The following is a 20453-nucleotide window of genomic DNA, read 5'->3' as shown; positions in this document are numbered from 1 at the left end:
TAGAGATTTCATTTAAATACCTTAAAGGAACATTTTAATAGTTTCAAATGAACATTTATGAGCGGGACATGGAAGATATTTTCAGAGAGGGAAAGTCAGCCTGACATATGTGTGTGTAAGTGTGTGTGTTCCTGTATATCTATCTTTGTGAGGACCGACATCTTTATTCTACTACACTTGTGAGAACCAACAGTCACTTGTGAGAACACACAAACCGGTCCTCAAAAGTTTGAAGGCTTGTAAAGGCGTTCTTGATGCTCAAAATGTGGTTTTAGTGTCAGGGTTACAATTAGGTTATGGTTAGGTTTAGGGTAAGGGCTACGGTTAGGCCAGGGGTCGGCAACCCGCGGCTCCGGAGCCTCATGCGGCTCTTTAGTCTTTATTTTGCGGCTCTGGGTGGTTTGGGAAATTAAATTAGAAGTATTTAGCTGAAGTGTATTTTATTTGTGTTTAGTTCTTTTTTTAACTTGTAGTTCTAAATTGGAAGATTATTGTGATTTTGAAATATAAAAATAAAATTATATCTTATTATTTTTTTCATCGCTCAAAATAAGCGTCACACTCGCGGAAGCCAGTATACCCGCCGAAACGCTGTGCATTTATCGAGGCTTTCGACCCCAGGTAGGCCAATTATGGATCTTCTGATCCTTATTATGTCGTTAGCTGTTCTCCACCGTGAACTATGTTAAAAACAAACACCGCTCATGCCTCACAGATGACAGCTTACAGTCCTGCGTGAAGATGAAAGTGACTTCATGCAGCCCCGATTTGCAGGCGCTGTGCGCAGAGGTTCGGGACCATAAGTCTTATTGTATACATACTATGGCAGACCCGACGATGTTTCCATCAACATGCTTTTCAGCATCTCTTTATCGACCACTTTTCACACACGGTTGTTGTACGCATACAGCCGGCTGTAGCTTTTCAGCTCACAGCCCGACACACACCAAAGCAAGAGCAGAGAGAGCACAGACTTTGAGGCGACGAGGCGTGACTGCGGGTGCCGCTCAGGTGAGTCCGACTCCCATGCAGCGGCACTGCAGACCACGCCCCGCCACACACATTAACCAGGTAAAATACATATTTAGGCAGAATTATGCAAATATCCATTTTTCATCTTTTAGCAGCATAGTTCTTTTTTTCCAATTATTTTTTAAAAGTCAGGTCAAGGCTCCAAAAGCCCAAAGGCGATATAAGGGTGGCGGCTCACAACAGTTTTTGTTTGCTACATGGATCATTTTAGTTCAGCTGGGTGTCTTTCCTTTTGTTATATTTCTTTAAGAGTTCAAAATGTGTTAATTACATAAATAAAATGTAATTTTCTCATTAGCACTTCATGGATTTCATAAGTAACGCACCTTAGTTGCTCTGTGGATTCTTTTAAAAAGCAGTTTAACTTTTCTGTTCAAACAAGCCTTTTGTTGATCTACGTATTTTATATTCTTTATATTATTTACATTTGATCTTTTACATTGTGTATAATGTCTATTGATTGTATTGTTTATTTTAATATTTGTGTACAGCGCTTTGTGACTGCCTGTCTGTGAAAAGTGCTTAATAAATAAACTTTACTTACTTACTTTAGTTGTTCACACAAAGCATAAAGGTAAAAAAAAAACAATATATACAGTGTTATCTTCATTTTAGATGTCAAAAAGTATTTGCGGCTCCCAGTGTTTTCTTTTGCGTGAAAACTGGGTCCAAGTGGCTCTTTGGGTGTTAAAGGTTGCTGACCCCTGGGCAAGGGAAAGCATTATGTCAATGAAGGTCCTCACTAAGATTGCTGACCGGGCTTGTGTGTGTGTGTGTGTGTGTGTGTGTGTGTGTGTGTGTGTGTGTGTCTGTGCGTGAGTGTGTGTCTGTGTGTGAGTGTGTGTGTGCGTGTTCAAGGGAGACCATACCCCTGAAAGATTTGATAAAGTCTGCAACTTGAAGTTTTCTTAGTTCTTTTCAGGTCTTGTAATTGAAACAATTCAAACAAAGTCGCCTGCTTCAACTTTCTTAATGTGGATGTTCTGCAGTCCTCACAAACTCTGTCATAATACAAATTTTGGAGCTGAATGTCTTTGTAGATCAGGAGTGAATCCATTGGCCTTTTTATAGACTGTTTTATTAGTGTTAAAGCTGTGTGGACTGACAGTATTACACCTTTCAGTTTACCGTTCTGCTATAACTTGGAATCTATGGCTGGAATCTTAAAGTATTCTATGTTTGGTTCCCTTTATATAATCTCTGTGTTTTGTTTTCAGCTGTGTCCATCATTTTAACTGGATCTGGATCGACTCGATGTTCTGGAAGAGTTGAAGTTTACCACAATAACAGCTGGGGAACAGTCTGTGATGATGGCTGGGACTTAAATGATGCTCAGGTGGTTTGCAGACAGTTAAACTGTGGGTCGGCACTGGAAGTTCCTCAATCAGCTCACTTTGGTGCAGGAACTGGACAGATTTGGCTTGATCATGTGACCTGTTCAGGAAGTGAAAGTTCTCTAACTGAGTGTCAGCACAGTGGATTTGGATCAAACAGATGTGAACATGGTCAGGATGCTGCTGTCATCTGTTCAGGTGTGAAAACTGCTGGATCAACATGATATTGCAAGATAGTCTTTTTTGATGTAAGGCTGTATTTAACTTTTTTTCATGTTCTTTGCCTTTTAGATCTGATCAGGTTGGCTGGTTCTGGATCGAGCCGATGTTCTGGCAGAGTTGAAGTTTATCATGATAATGTCTGGGGAACAGTCTCTGATTATAACTGGGACTTAAATGATGCCGAGGTGGTTTGCAGACAGTTAAACTGTGGGTCTGCACTACAAGCTCCTCGATCAGCTTACTTTGGTGCAGGAACTGGACAGATCTGGCTCAGTGGTGTGAGCTGTTCAGGAAATGAAAGTTCTCTAACTGAATGTCAACACCCTGGATGGGGAAACCCCTACTACTACTACTACTACTACTACTACAATGGACATTATTCTGATGCTGGTGTCATCTGTTCAGGTGACATCACTTTTTGGCATGGAACACACTGCATGTTAATGTATTTTTGTGTGATATGTATCTTTGTTTTCTTTAAGAGACATATATTAAAACATCGTTTGTGTCACATGTTTTTCATTAAAAGGTCCAATCAGATTAACTGGATCTGGATCAAGTCGGTGTTCTGGCAGAGTTGAAGTTTATCACAATAACAGCTGGGGAACAGTCTGTGATGATGGCTGGGACTTAAATGATGCTGAGGTGGTTTGCAGACAGTTAAACTGTGGGTCGGCACTGGAAGTTCCTCAATCAGCTCACTTTGGTGCAGGAACTGGACAGATTTGGCTTGACAATGTGACCTGTTCAGGAAATGAAAGTTCTCTAACTGAGTGTCAACACAGTGGATTTGGATCAAACACATGTGAACATGGTCAGGATGCTGCTGTCATCTGTTCAGGTGAGATATTCTTTTGATCATCAGATGAATGTTAAACACTGTAAAAACAACCTTTTTTTTAGACTTCCATCTTCCACTTGTTAGTGTGTTTTATAATGAAATTCAGTGTGAACAGTCAAAGTCATCTGTGCAAGAACCACACTGTAGAATATTTGAGTGGTAAAATGTTTGCATCTTTCTCTTTAAACGCAGCTCAGATCCAGAGAGCTATACATTACTTTTTAAATAACTTATAAGATTAGAGATTTCATTTAAATACCTTAAAGGAACATTTTAATAGTTTAAAATTAACATTTATGAGCGGGACATGGAAGATATTTTCAGAGAGGGAAAGTCAGCCTGACATCTGTATGTGTGTGTAAGTGTGTGTGTGCATGTTCAAGGGAGACCATACCCCTGAAAGATTTGATAAAGTCTGCAACTTGAAGTTTTCTTAGTCCTTTTCAGGTCTTGTAATTGAAACAATTCAAACAAAGTCGCCTGCTTTAACTTTCTTAATGTGGATGTTCTGCAATCCTCACAAACTCTGTCTTAATTCAATTTTGGGAGCTGAATGTCTTTGTAGGTCAGGAGTGAATCCATTGGACTTTTTATAGACTGTTTTATTAGGGTTCAATCTGTGTGGACTGACAGTATTACACCTTTCAGTTTACCGTTCTGCTATAACTTGGAATCTATGGCTGGAAACTTAAAGTATTCTTTGTTTGGTTCCCTTTATATAATCTCTGTATTTTGTTTTCAGCTGTGTCCATCATTTTAACTGGATCTGGATCGACTCGATGTTCTGGAAGAGTTGAAGTTTATCACAATAACAGCTGGGGAACAGTCTGTGATGATGGCTGGGACTTAAATGATGCTCAGGTGGTTTGCAGACAGTTAAACTGTGGGTCGGCACTGGAAGTTCCTCATTCAGCTCACTTTGGTGCAGGAACTGGACAGATCTGGCTTGACAATGTGACCTGTTCAGGAAGTGAAAGTTCTCTAACTGAGTGTCAACACAGTGGATTTGGATCAAACAGCTGTGTACGTGGTCAGGATGCTGCTGTCATCTGTTCAGGTGAGAAAACATTCAGTTAGTCTGTTCATTTGTGTCTTCCATTAAGTCTTTTTTGATGTAAGGATTTATTATAATGTTTTTCATGTTCTTTCCCTTTTAGATCTGATTAGATTAGCTGGTTCTGGATCATCTCGATGCTCTGGCAGAGTTGAAGTTTATCATGATAATGTCTGGGGTACAGTTTCTGATCATAACTGGGTCTTAAACGATGCTGAGGTGGTTTGCAGAGAGATAAACTGTGGGTCTGCACTACAAGCTACCCCATCATATAAGTTTGGTGCAGGAACTGGACAGGTCTGGCTCAGTGGTGTGAGCTGTTCAGGAAATGAAAGTTCTGTAACTGAATGTCAACACTCTGGATGGGGAAACTACTACAACTACTACTACAGTTTACATTCATATGATGTTGGTGTCATGTGTTCAGGTGACATGACTTCCTGATATGAAAAAAACTGCATGTTAATGTATTTTTGAGTGTTATGCATCTGTATTTTCTTTAAGATATGTATTGAAATATAGTTTGTGTTATGTCTTTTACATAAAAGGTGTGATCAGATTAACTGGATCTGGATCGACTCGATGTTCTGGCAGAGTTGAAGTACATCACAGTAACAGCTGGGGAACAGTCTGTAATGATGGCTGGGACTTAAATGATGCTGAGGTGGTTTGCAGACAGATAAACTGTGGGTCGGCACTGGAAGTTCCTCAATCAGCTCACTTTGGTGCAGGAACTGGACAGATTTGGCTTGATGATGTCACCTGTTCAGGAAATGAAAGTTCTCTAACTGAGTGTCAGCACAGTGGATTTGGATCAAACAGATGTGAACATGGTCAGGATGCTGCTGTCATCTGTTCAGGTGAGATATTCTTTTGATCATCTGATGAATGTTAATCACTGTAAAAAATAACCTTTTTTTTAGACTTCCATCTTCCACTTATTAGTGTGTTTCATAATGAAATTCAGTGTGAACAGTCAAACTCACCTGTGCAAGAACCACACTGTAGAATATTTGAGTGGTAAAATGTTTGCATCTTTCTCTTTAAACGCAGCTCAGATCCAGAGAGCTATACATTACTTTTTAAATAACTTATAAGATTAGAGATTTCATTTAAATACCTTAAAGGAACATTTTAATAGTTTCAAATGAACATTTATGAGCGGGACATGGAAGATATTTTCAGAGAGGGAAAGTCAGCCTGATATATGTGTGTGTGTTCCTGTATATCTATCTTTGTGAGGACCGACATCTTCATTCTACTACACTTGTGAGAACCAACAGTCACTTGTGAGGACACACAAACCGGTCCTCAAAAGTTTGAAGGCTTGTAAAGGCGTTCTTGATGCTCAAAATGTGGTTTTAGTGTCAGGGTTACAATTAGGTTATGGTTAGGTTTAGGGTAAGGGCTACGGTTAGGCCAGGGGTCGGCAACCCGTGGCTCCGGAGCCTCATGCGGCTCTTTAGTCTTGATTTTGCGGCTCCGGGTGGTTTGGGAAATTAAATTAGTGTCACGGCGAGTGAGGTGAGCCGTGTGGAGGAAATGAAGGAGGATCCAAGTGCAGGCAGTGGTGAAGGTGTAAAGGTGGTTTATTGAACATGAAAGTAAATACAAACGGCAAATGGAGCTGGAACTAAACTATACTGGGAAACAACTAAACTACAAAGCACAAACCTGAATGAGAACGAGCAGAGGAGAATGACGATGGACAGCAGGGAGAGCACACGGATGTGACATGGTAGATACACAGATGACACAGGGTGGAATACACAGACGGACCAGCAACAACAATGACGGAAGACATGACTTAAATACACAGAGAACCACAGGGGAATTACACACAGGTGGTGGACACAGCTGGGAATAATCAACAAGACGAGGTAAAACTGAACACACTCACATGAGACCCAGACCTTCACAATAAAACAGGAAATGAGAACACCACACCAAGACGCAGACCTGACACTGAGAGACAGACAGGAAATGACATATGAAACTAAACTCACATCGTAAACCCAGATAAACAGAAACATGGAACTCTAATAATAGAAATCATAATCATCACCATAACACGACAAGAGAACAAGAACACAATCCCTAATGAAAACTTAAATCAAAACACAATAAACTCAAAATACTGGGTCCAACGGACCCAGAACCGTGACAGTACCCCCCCTCAAAGGGCTGGCTCCCGACAGCCCCAAACAAAAAGCACAAGCACCAAGCCAGGGCGGGCGGAGGGGGCCCAGGAAGGAGGGCCTGAAACACAAAAAACCAGGAGCACGAGAAACCAGAACCAAAACACGAATGTTCACCAGTCCACAACACAGTCAGGGGGCCGACCATGCACACAGCAACGGCGGCGACGGGCAAACAGTTCTGGGGGCCGACCGAGCACACGGCAACGGCGGCGACGGGCAAACAGTTCTGGGGGCCGACCGAGCACACGGCAACGGCGGCGACGGGCAAACAGTTCTGGGGGCCGACCGTGCACACGGCAACGGCGGCGACGGGCAAACAGTTCTGGGGGCCGACCGTGCACACGGCAACGGCGGCGACGGGCAAACAGTTCTGGAGGCCGACCACTTGGAAGGTAGTGGCGGCCACCGAGCAGGTCCGGAGGACGGCCGCGATGCCAGCGGCGGCGACGAACCCTTTCCGGAGGCCGTCCCCGAAGGCCATGATGCCATCTTAGAGACCCGGAAAACGGCCGGCAGAGGCGAGGCAGAACGGGTCGAGCTGGCCCCGACGGCGGTGTGGCAACCGCAGGATCAGACGAAGGCGGAGCCGAGGCTGGACCAGGCGAAGCTGAAGCTGAAGCGGAGGCTGAAGCTGGATCAAGCGTGGATGAAGACACGGAGGCAGGACCAAGCGTGGATGAAGACGCGGAGGGAGGACCAAGCGTGGATGAAGACGCGGAGGGAGGACCAAGCGTGGATGAAGACGCGGAGGGAGGACCAAGCGTGGATGAAGACGCGGAGGCTGGACCAGACGAGACAGAGGCTGAAGCGGAGGCTGGACCAGACGAGACAGAGGCTGGACCAGACGGGACAGAGGCTGAAGCGGAGGCTGGACCAGACGAGACAGAGGCTGAAGCGGAGGCTGGACCAGGCGTGGATGACAGCAGCGGGACGGCTGCGGAACCTGACGGCAGCGGGACGGCTGCGGAACCTGACGGCAGCGGGACGGCTGCGGAACCTGACGGCAGCGGGACGGCAGCGACGCTGCAGGCGGTGATGCGAATGGCGGTGATGTGAATGCTGTAGGCGGTGGCGTGAATGCTGCAGGTGATGATGTAGAGATGTGCTGGCTGGGTCCTCCAGGACCGTCAGCAGGTGTGAGGACGTGCTGGCTGGGTCCTCCAGGACCGTCAGCAGATGTGAGGATGTGCTGGCTGGGTCCTCCAGGACCCTCAGCTAACGAGGCGTGGTGCTGGGTGGGCTCCTCGGGCCCTCCAGCAGACGTGGCATGAGGCTGGACGGGCTCCTCGGGCCCTCCAGCAGACGTGGCATGAGGCTGGACGGGCTCCTCGGGCCCTCCAGCAGACGTGGCATGAGGCTGGACGGGCTCCTCGGGCCCTCCAGCAGACGTGGCATGAGGCTGGACGGGCTCCTCGGGCCCTCCAGCAGACGTGGCATGAGGCTGGACGGGCTCCTCGGGCCCTCCAGCAGACGAAGCATGAGGCTGGCTGGGTTCTCCAGAACCCCCAGCAGAAGACACTTGAGGCCGGCTGGGTTCTCCTAAACCCCCAGCAGAAGACACTTGAGGCTGGCTGGGTTCTCCTAAACCCCCAGCAGAAGACACTTGAGGCTGGCTGGGTTCTCCAGAACCCCCAGCAGACGAAACATGAGGCTGGACGGGCTCCTCGGGCCCTCCAGCAGACGAAGCATGAGGCTGGCTGGGTTCTCCAGAACCCCCAGCAGACGAAACATGAGGCTGGCTGGGTTCTCCCGAACCCCCAGCAGACGAAACATGAGGCTGGCTGGGTTCTCCCGAACCCCCAGCAGACGAAACTTGAGGCTGGACGGGCTCCTCGGGCCCCCCAGCTGAGATTGACGGCTGAATGGGTCCCTCTGGTCCTCCAGCGGAGGACAGGGGTAGAGGGGCGGACTCACTGGAGCTCTCAGCAGGGGACGACGGCTGAGACTGCTCAGTAAAGTCCTCTAATGAAGCCACTGGTGCTAGCATCTCGACCTCTAGGGGTCCAGAGGTGGCTGGTGACTGGCACCCTACCTCTGGGGAGGCCCTAGAGGGAGCAACTGTCTCTGAGATGGCCAGTTTAAATGAACCAGTTAAAGTCTGTGTGAAGTGTGTTCCCTGCTTGTAATGAGGCTGTGAGGATAAAGGCTGGGTAAGTGAGTGGACAGGCTGCTGAACTGGTGGCAACTGAGCTACAGGTAGCAAAGTAGTAACAGGTGGAGTGGCTGGCTGAACTGATAAGGCTGATGAATCTCTTGCCAACTGGGCTATTGACTGGGCTATGGACTGTAACATGGCGTCTACTGGGTCTGACTGTGACTGTAATGGAGGTGATGATTGAGTGGCTGACTGGGTTAGTGACTGCTGGGCAGCTAACCGAGCTACCGGCTGAGCAGCTGAGTCAACGAACACAGCCCCGGTATAAACAGTCATATGAACTGGTGAAACAGACAGAGCGTCTTTTCCACTCACCACAGCCGGCAGTTCTGAAGTCCTATTCTCCAGCTGTGGGGCGACGCGCCGATGGCGCGATCGTCGCTTCCTCCCGGGCAAAACCTCCGGCGGGCCGGGCAAAACCTCCGGCGGGCTGGGCAAAACCTCCGGCGTCCGGCTGGGTTGGGAAGCGATAGCGGCTGGTGGGTGTAGGTGAAGTTCGTGAAGGATGAAGTCTTGCACGAGTGGGTGTAGTGAGTCCAATAGCCAGGGATAATCCGTGAGCAGCTGTTGCAGTCTGGCTTCCAGAACGTGGAGGAATGCTTCTCCCTCATGCTCTAGCCACAGGTTGATTATTTGTGAAGCGGAGTTCGTGATGAGGTCCCGAAGCTCCGTGGGTGGGGTGAATGCCGCTGGATCCATATCTGGCTGGTCCGTACTGTCACGGCTAGTGAGGTGAGCTGTGTGGAGGAAATGAAGGGGGATCCAAGTGCAGGCAGTCGTGAAGGTGTAAAGGTGGTTTATTGAACATGAAAGTAAATACAAACGGCAAATGGAGCTGGAACTAAACTATACTGGGAAACAACTAAACTACAAAGCACAAACCTGAATGAGAACGAGCAGAGGAGAATGACGATGGACAGCAGGGAGAGCACACGGATGTGACATGGTAGATACACAGATGACACAGGGTGGAATACACAGACGGACCAGCAACAACAATGACGGAAGACATGACTTAAATACACAGAGAACCACAGGGGAATTACACACAGGTGGTGGACACAGCTGGGAATAATCAACAAGACGAGACAAAGGTAAAACTGAACACACTCACATGAGACCCAGACCTTCACAATAAAACAGGAAATGAGAACACCACACCAAGACGCAGACCTGACACTGAGAGACAGACAGGAAATGACATATGAAACTAAACTCACATCGTAAACCCAGATAAACAGAAACATGGAACTCTAATAATAGAAATCATAATCATCACCATAACACGACAAGAGAACAAGAACACAATCCCTGATGAAAACTTAAATCAAAACACAATAAACTCAAAATACTGGGTCCAACGGACCCAGAACCGTGACAATTAGAAGTATTTAGCTGAAGTGTATTTTATTTGTGTTTAGTTCTTTTTTTAACTTGTAGTTCTAAATTGGAAGATTATTGTGATTTTGAAATATAAAAATAAAATTATATCTTATTATTTTTTTCATCGCTCAAAATAAGCGTCACACTCGCGGAAGCCAGTATACCCGCCGAAACGCTGTGCATTTATCGAGACTTTCAACCCCAGGTACGCCAATTATGGATCTTCTGATCCTTATTATGTCGTTAGCTGTTCTCCACCGTGAACTATGTTAAAAACAAACACCGCTCATGCCTCACAGATGACAGCTTACAGTCCTGCGTGAAGATGAAAGTGACTTCATGCAGCCCCGATTTGCAGGCGCTGTGCGCAGAGGTTCGGGACCATAAGTCTTATTGTATACATATCACGGCAGACCCGACGATGTTTCCATCAACATGCTTTTCAGCATCTCTTTATCGACCGCTTTTCACACACGGTTGTTGTACGCATACAGCCGGCTGTAGCTTTTCAGCTCACAGCCCGACACACACCAAAGCAACAGCAGAGAGAGCACAGACTTTGAGGCGACGAGGCGTGACTGCGGGTGCCGCTCAGGTGAGTCCGACTCCCATGCAGCGGCACTGCAGACCACGCCCCGCCACACACATTAACCAGGTAAAATACATATTTAGGCAGAATTATGCAAATATCCATTTTTCATCTTTTAGCAGCATAGTTCTTTTTTTCCAATTATTTTTTAAAAGTCAGGTCAAGGCTCCAAAAGCCCAAAGGCGATATAAGGGTGGCGGCTCACAACAGTTTTTGTTTGCTACATGGATCATTTTAGTTCAGCTGGGTGTCTTTCCTTTTGTTATATTTCTTTAAGAGTTCAAAATGTGTTATTTACATAAATAAAATGTAATTTTTTCATTAGCACTTCATGGATTTCATAAGTAACGCACCTTAGTTGCTCTGTGGATTCTTTTAAAAAGCAGTTTAACTTTTCTGTTCAAACAAGCCTTTTGTTGATCTACGTATTTTATATTCTTTACATTATTTACATTTGATCTTTTACATTGTGTATAATGTCTATTGATTGTATTGTTTATTTTAATATTTGTGTACAGCGCTTTGTGACTGCCTGTCTGTGAAAAGCGCTTAATAAATAAACTTTACTTACTTACTTTAGTTGTTCACACAAAGCATAAAGGCAAAAAAAAAACAATATATACACAGCAAATCCAGCATGTCCAAATTAACACTGTCGGATTTGATTTCAACACTATTAAAGTGTCTATATGGGTCCACACCAGAGAGTGTTAATTTAACTCTTTTTGGAGAGTTGGTACGTTAACTCTGATTTAGTGTTAAACACCAAATCTGTCTGGAGTTGATAATTTAACACTTGGTGTTAAGAGTTTATATATTAACTCTCAAAGAGTATTTTAGTTTAACTACATAAGAGTTATCTTCTAATTCATTCTAAAAAGCGAGAATTTTACTGTTCTGAACTTCTAGAAATTTCTTTTGGAAATAAACATTTACTAAAAAGATGCAATGGTTTTTGAAAAACATTTATTCTGAACTGTGCACCAAGATTTCAAAACATTTTCTGAAAGCTGTAACAGTGTACATGTTCTCACTTTCATTAGAATTGTGTTTATCAAAAGGTCTGACATGGCAAATGCAAATAACAGCATTCTCATCACTTATTTCTTCAATACAATATGCATGTCCTTCATTCATCACTTTGTGGAACTGCAACGCACTTCTGCTCTCCCCCATATTCCATCTTCACAAGCATATCCTGTGTGGAGATCGAATAAAAATTAGTTGACACTAATTAATGGCACAAATAATCCAGTAAACAATTGCAGCACAGTAAAAAAAAAAAAGGAATCCTCTTTGAGCCATTACTTGTGTAAAGTATTTTCCCAAAAGACAAAGACACAGGCAACAGGTAATACTGAACTAAATGTAAAACCTCAACCTTTTTCATTTTTACCTAAACCGTGTGCACAAAACTCTGGAGGGATCTATGCTAACGTAGAACCCAGTCAGGACGTCTGCTACTGCTGTTTGCTCGCTTTTTTTTTTTATTTTTTTTTATGGGCGATCGTTTTCAGGCTTCAAGTAGCACCATTATACCAACATTTTACATTCTACACATTGTTTTAGGTGTATTTGACCAAAAGTTTGACTGAAAATTCACATGCAAGCTTTTTTTCAAGGCTGTGGTATTTGCCCGCAAACAATACCTTTCAGCTAGCTAAAACAGAATATTATGCTATCACCGAGCAACATGGCTAATGCCTTTCACACAGCTTTGTCTCAACTCCAAAGAGCCACAGAAGTAAAAGCTCATAATAATAATTGAAACAATCTTTGAAAGAATGACTTACCAAGCATGGCAAACAACTCAAATATGTAGAGCAAAATGTTCCGAAACGGCTTCACTTCAGCTTCGATTGGAGCCGTGCTGGGGGCGGAGTCTGTGAATTTACTCTGTTGGTGTCATAGCCCCTCTAGGAGTTCAGAGTTAAGAGGTCAAGAGTTAATGTTTCCATTGTAACACCTCCAGATTTGACAGAGAAACACTCATTTTTAACACTCGATTTTAACTACTATCATTTTACACCTCAGAGTTACATTAAAAGAATGTGACTCTGCTTAGAGTAAAATTAACTCTACTTTTGCAAGAAGACCATTAACACCAAAACATTTAACACTTTTGAATTTGCTGTGTACAGTGTTATCTTCATTTTAGATGTCAAAAAGTATTTGCGGCTCCCAGTGTTCTCTTTTGCGTGAAAACTGGGTCCAAGTGGCTCTTTGGGTGTTAAAGGTTGCTGACCCCTGGGCAAGGGAAAGCATTATGTCAATGAAGGTCCTCACTAAGATTGCTGACCGGGCTTGTGTGTGTGTGTGTGTGTGTGTGTGTGTGTGTGTGTGTGTGTGTGTGTGTGTGTCTGTGCGTGAGTGTGTGTCTGTGTGTGAGTGTGTGTGTGCGTGTTCAAGGGAGACCATACCCCTGAAAGATTTGATAAAGTCTGCAACTTGAAGTTTTCTTAGTTCTTTGCAGGTCTTGTAATTGAAACAATTCAAACAAAGTCGCCTGCTTCAACTTTCTTAATGTGGATGTTCTGCAGTCCTCACAAACTCTGTCATAATACAAATTTGGGAGCTGAATGTCTTTGTAGGTCAGGAGTGAATCCATTGGACATTTTATAGACTGTTTTATTAGTGTTAAAGCTGTGTGGACTGACAGTATTACACCTTTCAGTTTACCGTTCTGCTATAACTTGGAATCTATGGCTGGAATCTTAAAGTATTCTATGTTTGGTTCCCTTCATATCTTCTCTGTGTTTTGTTTTCAGCTGTGTCCATCATTTTAACTGGATCTGGATCGACTCGATGTTCTGGAAGAGTTGAGGTTTATCACAATAACAGCTGGGGAACAGTCTGTGATGATGGCTGGGACTTAAATGATGCTGAGGTGGTTTGCAGACAGATAAACTGTGGGTCGGCACTGGAAGTTCCTCATTCAGCTCACTTTGGTGCAGGAACTGGACAGATCTGGCTTGATCATGTGACCTGTTCAGGAAATGAAAGTTCTTTGACTGAGTGTCAGCACAGTGGATTTGGATCAAACAGCTGTGGACATGGTCAGGATGCTGCTGTCATCTGTTCAGGTGTGAAAACTGCTGGATCAACATGGTATTGCAAGATAGTCTTTTTTGAGGTAAGGCTGTATTTAACTGTTTTTCATGTTCTTTGCCTTTTAGATGTGATCAGGTTGGCTGGTTCTGGATCGAGCCGATGTTCTGGCAGAGTTGAAGTTTATCATGATAATGTCTGGGGAACAGTCTCTGATTATAACTGGGACTTAAATGATGCCGAGGTGGTTTGCAGACAGTTAAACTGTGGGTCTGCACTACAAGCTCCTCGATCAGCTTACTTTGGTGCAGGAACTGGACAGATCTGGCTCAGTGGTGTGAGCTGTTCAGGAAATGAAAGTTCTCTAACTGAATGTCAACACTCTGGATGGGGAAACTACTACTACTACTACTACTACTACTACTACAACTACTACAATATACATTATTATGATGCTGGTGTCATCTGTTCAGGTGACATCACTTTTTGGCATGGAACATACTGCATGTTAATGTATTTTTGTGTGATATGTATCTTTGCTTTCTTTAAGAGACATATATTAAAACATCGTTTGTGTCACGTGTTTTTCATTAAAAGGTCCAATCAGATTAACTGGATCTGGATCAACTCGATGTTCTGGAAGAGTTGAAGTTTATCACAATAACAGCTGGGGAACAGTCTGTAATGATGGCTGGGACTTAAATGATGCTGGGGTGGTTTGCAGACAGTTAAACTGTGGGTCGGCACTGGAAGTTCCTCATTCAGCTCACTTTGGTGCAGGAACTGGACAGATTTGGCTTGATCATGTGACCTGTTCAGGAAATGAAAGTTCTCTAACTGAGTGTCAGCACAGTGGATTTGGATCAAACAGATGTGAACATGGTCAGGATGCTGCTGTCATCTGTTCAGGTGAGATATTCTTTTGATGATCTGATGAATGTTAAACACTGTAAAAACAACCTTTTTTTTAGACTTCCGTCTTCCACTTGTTAGTGTGTTTTATAATGAAATTCAGTGTGAACAGTCAAACTCACCTGTGCAAGAACCACACTGTAGAATATTTGAGTGGTAAAATGTTTGCATCTTTCTCTTTAAACGCAGCTCAGATCCAGAGAGCTATACATTACTTTTCAAATAACTTATAAGATTAGAGATTTCATTTAAATACCTTAAAGGAACATTTTAATAGTTTCAAATGAACATTTATGAGCGGGACATGGAAGATATTTTCAGAGAGGGAAAGTCAGCCTGACATATTTGTGTGTATGTACCTGTATATCTCTCTTTGTGAGGACCGACATCTTTATTCTACTACACTTGTGAGAACCAACAGTCACTTGTGAGGACACACAAACCGGTCCTCAAAAGTTTGAAGGCTTGTAAAGGCATTCTTGATGCTCAAAATGTGGTTTTAGTGTCAGGGTTACAATTAGGTTATGGTTAGGTTTAGGGTAAGGGCTACGGTTAGGCCAGGGGTCGGCAACCCGTGGCTCCGGAGCCGCATGCGGCTCTTTAGTCTTGATTTTGCGGCTCTGGGTGGTTTGGGAGAATAAATTAGAAGTATTTAGCTGAAGTGTATTTTATTTGTGTTTAGTTCTTTTTTTAACTTGTAGTTCTAAATTGGAAGATTATTGTGATTTTGAAATATAAAAATAAAATTATATCTTATTATTTTTTTCATCGCTCAAAATAAGCGTCACACTCGCGGAAGCCGGTATACCCGCCGAAACGCTGTGCATTTATCGAGGCTTTCGACCCCAGGTAGGCCAATTATGGATCTTCTGATCCTTATTATGTCGTTAGCTGTTCTCCACCGTGAACTATGTTAAAAACAAACACCGCTCATGCCTCACAGATGACAGCTTACAGTCCTGCGTGAAGATGAAAGTGACTTCATGCAGCCCCGATTTGCAGGCGCTGTGCGCAGAGGTTCGGGACCATAAGTCTTATTGTATACATACTATGGCAGACCCGACGATGTTTCCATCAACATGCTTTTCAGCATCTCTTTATCGACCGCTTTTCACACACGGTTGTTGTACGCATACAGCCGGCTGTAGCTTTTCAGCTCACAGCCCGACACACACCAAAGCAAGAGCAGAGAGAGCACAGACTTTGAGGCGACGAGGCGTGACTGCGGGTGCCGCTCAGGTGAGTCCGACTCCCATGCAGCGGCACTGCAGACCACGCCCCGCCACACACATTAACCAGGTAAAATACATATTTAGGCAGAATTATGCAAATATCTATTTTTCATCTTTTAGCAGCATAGTTCTTTTTTTCCAATTATTTTTTAAAAGTCATGTCAAGGCTCCAAAAGCCCAAAGGCGATATAAGGGTGGCGGCTCACAACAGTTTTTGTTTGCTACATGGATCATTTTAGTTCAGCTGGGTGTCTTTCCATTTGTTATATTTCTTTAAGAATTCAAAATGTGTTAATTACATAAATAAAATGTAATTTTCTCTGTAGCACTTCATGGATTTCATAAGCAACTGTTAAGGTCCACATAATTGAGGAAGGAGAGTACAAACAACCATGGTCCAGAAGATCTTGGTCAAACAATTGATTTTAATGAATTCACGCGTGGGAAGACCCCTCATACGTCACAGACAGAATATATACACACGTCAAATCAAAACCACAATGACTTTTAACACGGTTTAAAAGAACGTTGTCTTCTATCTTCATGGCCGGTACTTCCTGTCACTGCCGGATGCTCGCTTATCATCTTGACACATCAGCAGCAGTTCTGCGACAAACTGCTCTTTTTGCAACCCCAAGCAAAACATGATTAAACTTCCACCTATAAATGATTCTCTTTAACTAAGTGTGTGTGTGTGTCTATGTCGTCCTCAAATGCTCTCTCAATTCACCCGTTGCACTTCTGACCTTTTACCAGACCAGAGTCTCATCCTTATGTGTAATAACCTAACTGAAACTATATGTACTATGTTGAATAAATGTTTTAATCAAGAACCTCTAATAAAAGCTTAATAAAAGAATATAAAAGTATAACAGACAATTTGAATAACCTAGTAATTCAAATAGCCTCGTCTAACCTGCTCCTCAGAATAACTTAGACTCTGCTTTCACTTCTGCAAACTCTCTGCAACTTCCTGTCAACTCCTGCCTGCAACTTAGTCTTTCTGAAAGACACACACACTGTTTAAACATCTGAATGCTAGGGGTGCAACGATATTCGTATCGATATTGAACCGTTCGATACAGTGCTTTCGGTTCGGTACGCATATGTATCGAACAATACAACATTTGTAATTTATTTGATCAATTTTCCTTCTGACGATGCTGTCTGTGTTGAGCGCTCAGTGAATCTGTGTTCGACTACTCCGCCTAGGCTGCACTGTCGAGCGCAGATCCACTGAGCGCTCAACACAGACAGCATAGTCAGAGGGAAGAGCGCAGGGCAAGCTAGCGAGACAGAAGTTAAGCTCTCCTTGCAACAGGCAAATTGAACGTCATTCAGATCTGGCGTTTGGAATTATTTTGGTTTTCATGTGACGTATGACCCTGAAGGTAAGCGAGTCATGGACTAAAGTAAAACAGTATGTTGAATGTGCCATGCAATGCTCAATTACATTGGTGTGAACTAGTGTGTTAGCGCAGTTAGCTCGTTAACGTGTTGGCCGTCTAGCCCCATGCACGGAGTGATCGGCGGTAGCTCGTTAACGGAGATTTGCCGTGTTGTGGCGTTAAGGTAATTTCAACAAGATTAACCTGAAAGCACTAGCGGGAACACAACGAATATGACTGCACATTTACGCCGACATCATCCTAGTGCAAAGACAAGTGGAAGCAGACAAAAAAAAGCAAGCATGCTACTAACTTTAGCCGAGTCATTTAGACAGCTGTTAGCACATGATTCTCCTTATGCTGCTGAGAATATACCCCAGAAGAAGCGGATAGTATAGCTTTTATTTTGGAAAGAGACATTTCTCTGTAATAAACTCTCTTTTCCAAAGATGAGTGATTCCTCAATCAGATACAGGGCTCGCAATATCGCTAGCCCGACATCCCGGAGCTAGCGATTTTTTCAGTCGGGCTACCAAAATCTTTCTCTTCCCTGCCCGTCGGGCTATTGTAGGAAAAATATATGTCAATGCTTTTGCATTCTTTCAGAAATGTAGCTGGGTAATTATGTCATTGGCATCGGTGAGCCACTGTCAATATGTGACATATTGAAGTCGCGTTTGAATTTGCGCTTGTTTTTTTGCTTTCACTTTGCAATCGTGCGAACTGTGTATAGAGAGCGACAGCACTGATCTGTGAGTGATGATAATTTGTGCACCAATTCCTCTGACATCGTCTTATTAATCGTTAGCTTACTATGCAAACATGACAAGTGAAATCTCCCGCAGCTTAAACATGTGAGAGGTTGATCGTGCAGAGAATCGCTGAGCTTATGTGAGTGAGTGTGTAAAAGCATTTCAGTTCTGCTGAGCCAAATAAGACAGGTCAGGGTGAAGAAGTGACAGCCAAAGAAAAGCTTACCACAAAACGGAGAAGTTATGACAAATCAGACTATGAGGCAAAAAGAAAGTGCAGCTTTATGGTTTCATGGACAAAATAATTTCTGTGGCTGCAATATGACGAGCTAAATAACCAGGGCTGCACATAAGTGGTCCGCAGGTGCGCATTCGCTGTCAAAATAAAAAACACGCACAAGGGTTAGGGTTAAATTCAAAAACTGTACTTTTGAGTTAAAATATATATTTATAATTTTAATAAATGACAAATTAAAAAGGCATGAACATTTTTTTGTATCGAAAAAATATCGAACCGTGACACCAAAGTATCGAACCGAACCGAACCGTGAATTTTGTGTATCGTTGCACCCCTACTGAATGCAATATCAATGCTGCAGATTATATTATTAATGCAATAGTAATAATGATGATTATTTACCAATAGCAGTAAAATAATTTCCCTGCTCCACACAACACACCTTAGTTGCTCTGTGGATACTTTTAAAAAGCAGTTAAACTTTTCTGTTCAAACAAGCCTTTTGTTGATCTACGTATTTTATATTCTTTACATTATTTACATTTGATCTTTTACATTGTGTATAATGTCTATTGATTGTATTGTTTATTTTAATATTTGTGTACAGCGCTTTGTGACTGCCTGTCTGTGAAAAGTGCTTAATAAATAAACTTTACTTACTTACTTTAGTTGTTCACACAAAGCATAAAGGTAAAAAAAAAACAATATATACAGTGTTATCTTCATTTTAGATGTCAAAAAGTATTTGCGGCTCCCAGTGTTTTCTTTTGCGTGAAAACTGGGCCCAAGTGGCTCTTTGGGTGTTAAAGGTTGCTGACCCCTGGGCAAGGGAAAGCATGATGTCAATGAAGGTCCTCACTAAGATTGCTGACCGGGCTTGTGTGTGTGTGTGTGTGTGTGTCTGTGTCTGTGCGTGAGTGTGTGTCTGTGTGTGAGTGTGTGTGTGCATGATTAAGGGAGACCATACCCCTGAAAGATTTGATAAAGTCTGCAACTTGAAGTTTTCTTAGTTCTTTTCAGGTCTTGTAATTGAAACAATTCAAACAAAGTCGCCTGCTTCAACTTTCTTAATGTGGATGTTCTGCAGTCCTCACAAACTATGTCATAATACAAATTTGGGAGCTGAATGTCTTTGTAGATCAGGAGTGAATCCATTGGACTTTTTATAGACTGTTTTATTAGTGTTAAAGCTGTGTGGACTGACAGTATTACACCTTTCAGTTTACCGTTCTGCTATAACTTGGAATCTATGGCTGGAAACTTAAAGTATTGTTTGTTTGGTCCCCTTCATATCTTCTCTGTGTTTTGTTTTCAGCTGTGTCCATCATTTTAACTGGATCTGGATCAACTCGATGTTCTGGAAGAGTTGAAGTTTATCACAATAACAGCTGGGGAACAGTCTGTGATGATGGCTGGGACTTAAATGATGCTGAGGTGGTTTGCAGACAGTTAAACTGTGGGTCGGCACTGGAAGTTCCTCATTCAGCTCACTTTGGTGCAGGAACTGGACAGATTTGGCTTGATCATGTGACCTGTTCAGGAAATGAAAGTTCTTTGACTGAGTGTCAGCACAGTGGATTTGGATCAAACAGATGTGAACATGGTCAGGATGCTGCTGTCATCTGTTCAGGTGTGAAAACTGCTGGATCAACATGATATTGCAAGATAGTCATTTTTGATGTAAGGCTGTATTTAACTGTTTTTCATGTTCTTTCCCTTTTAGATCTGATCAGGTTGGCTGGTTCTGGATCGAGCCGATGTTCTGGCAGAGTTGAAGTTTATCATGATAATGTCTGGGGAACAGTCTCTGATTATAACTGGGACTTAAATGATGCCGAGGTGGTTTGCAGACAGTTAAACTGTGGGTCTGCACTACAAGCTCCTCGATCAGCTTACTTTGGTGCAGGAACTGGACAGATCTGGCTCAGTGGTGTGAGCTGTTCAGGAAGTGAAAGTTCTCTAACTGAATGTCAACACCCTGGATGGGGAAATCCCTACTACTACTACTACTACTACAACTACTACAATATACATTATTATGATGCTGGTGTCATCTGTTCAGGTGACATCAC

The 20453-nt window shown here is 43.2% G+C and overlaps 1 protein-coding gene across 1 annotated transcript in view; it reads left to right on the top strand.

The window, feature by feature from the left end:
• Window positions 1–20453, top strand: part of LOC146674417 (scavenger receptor cysteine-rich domain-containing protein DMBT1-like) — a 52740-nt gene that overhangs the window by 15996 nt on the left and 16291 nt on the right. The window contains exons 12-22 of the mRNA XM_085401062.1: window positions 2250–2564; window positions 2658–2993; window positions 3118–3429; window positions 4172–4486; window positions 4587–4910; window positions 5032–5343; window positions 13580–13894; window positions 13988–14332; window positions 14457–14768; window positions 19697–20011; window positions 20105–20443. Coding sequence (XP_085257188.1) covers window positions 2250–2564; window positions 2658–2993; window positions 3118–3429; window positions 4172–4486; window positions 4587–4910; window positions 5032–5343; window positions 13580–13894; window positions 13988–14332; window positions 14457–14768; window positions 19697–20011; window positions 20105–20443 — 3540 coding nt within the window. The remainder of the gene's footprint in view (window positions 1–2249; window positions 2565–2657; window positions 2994–3117; window positions 3430–4171; window positions 4487–4586; window positions 4911–5031; window positions 5344–13579; window positions 13895–13987; window positions 14333–14456; window positions 14769–19696; window positions 20012–20104; window positions 20444–20453) is intronic.

The sequence above is a fragment of the Rhamphochromis longiceps genome, linkage group LG3 (genome assembly GCF_057381845.1).
Source record: "Rhamphochromis longiceps isolate RC_006_pf linkage group LG3, R_longiceps_female_GT1.1, whole genome shotgun sequence".
Taxonomy (NCBI): domain Eukaryota; kingdom Metazoa; phylum Chordata; class Actinopteri; order Cichliformes; family Cichlidae; genus Rhamphochromis; species Rhamphochromis longiceps.
This window is presented reverse-complemented; position numbering and strand designations above follow the sequence as displayed.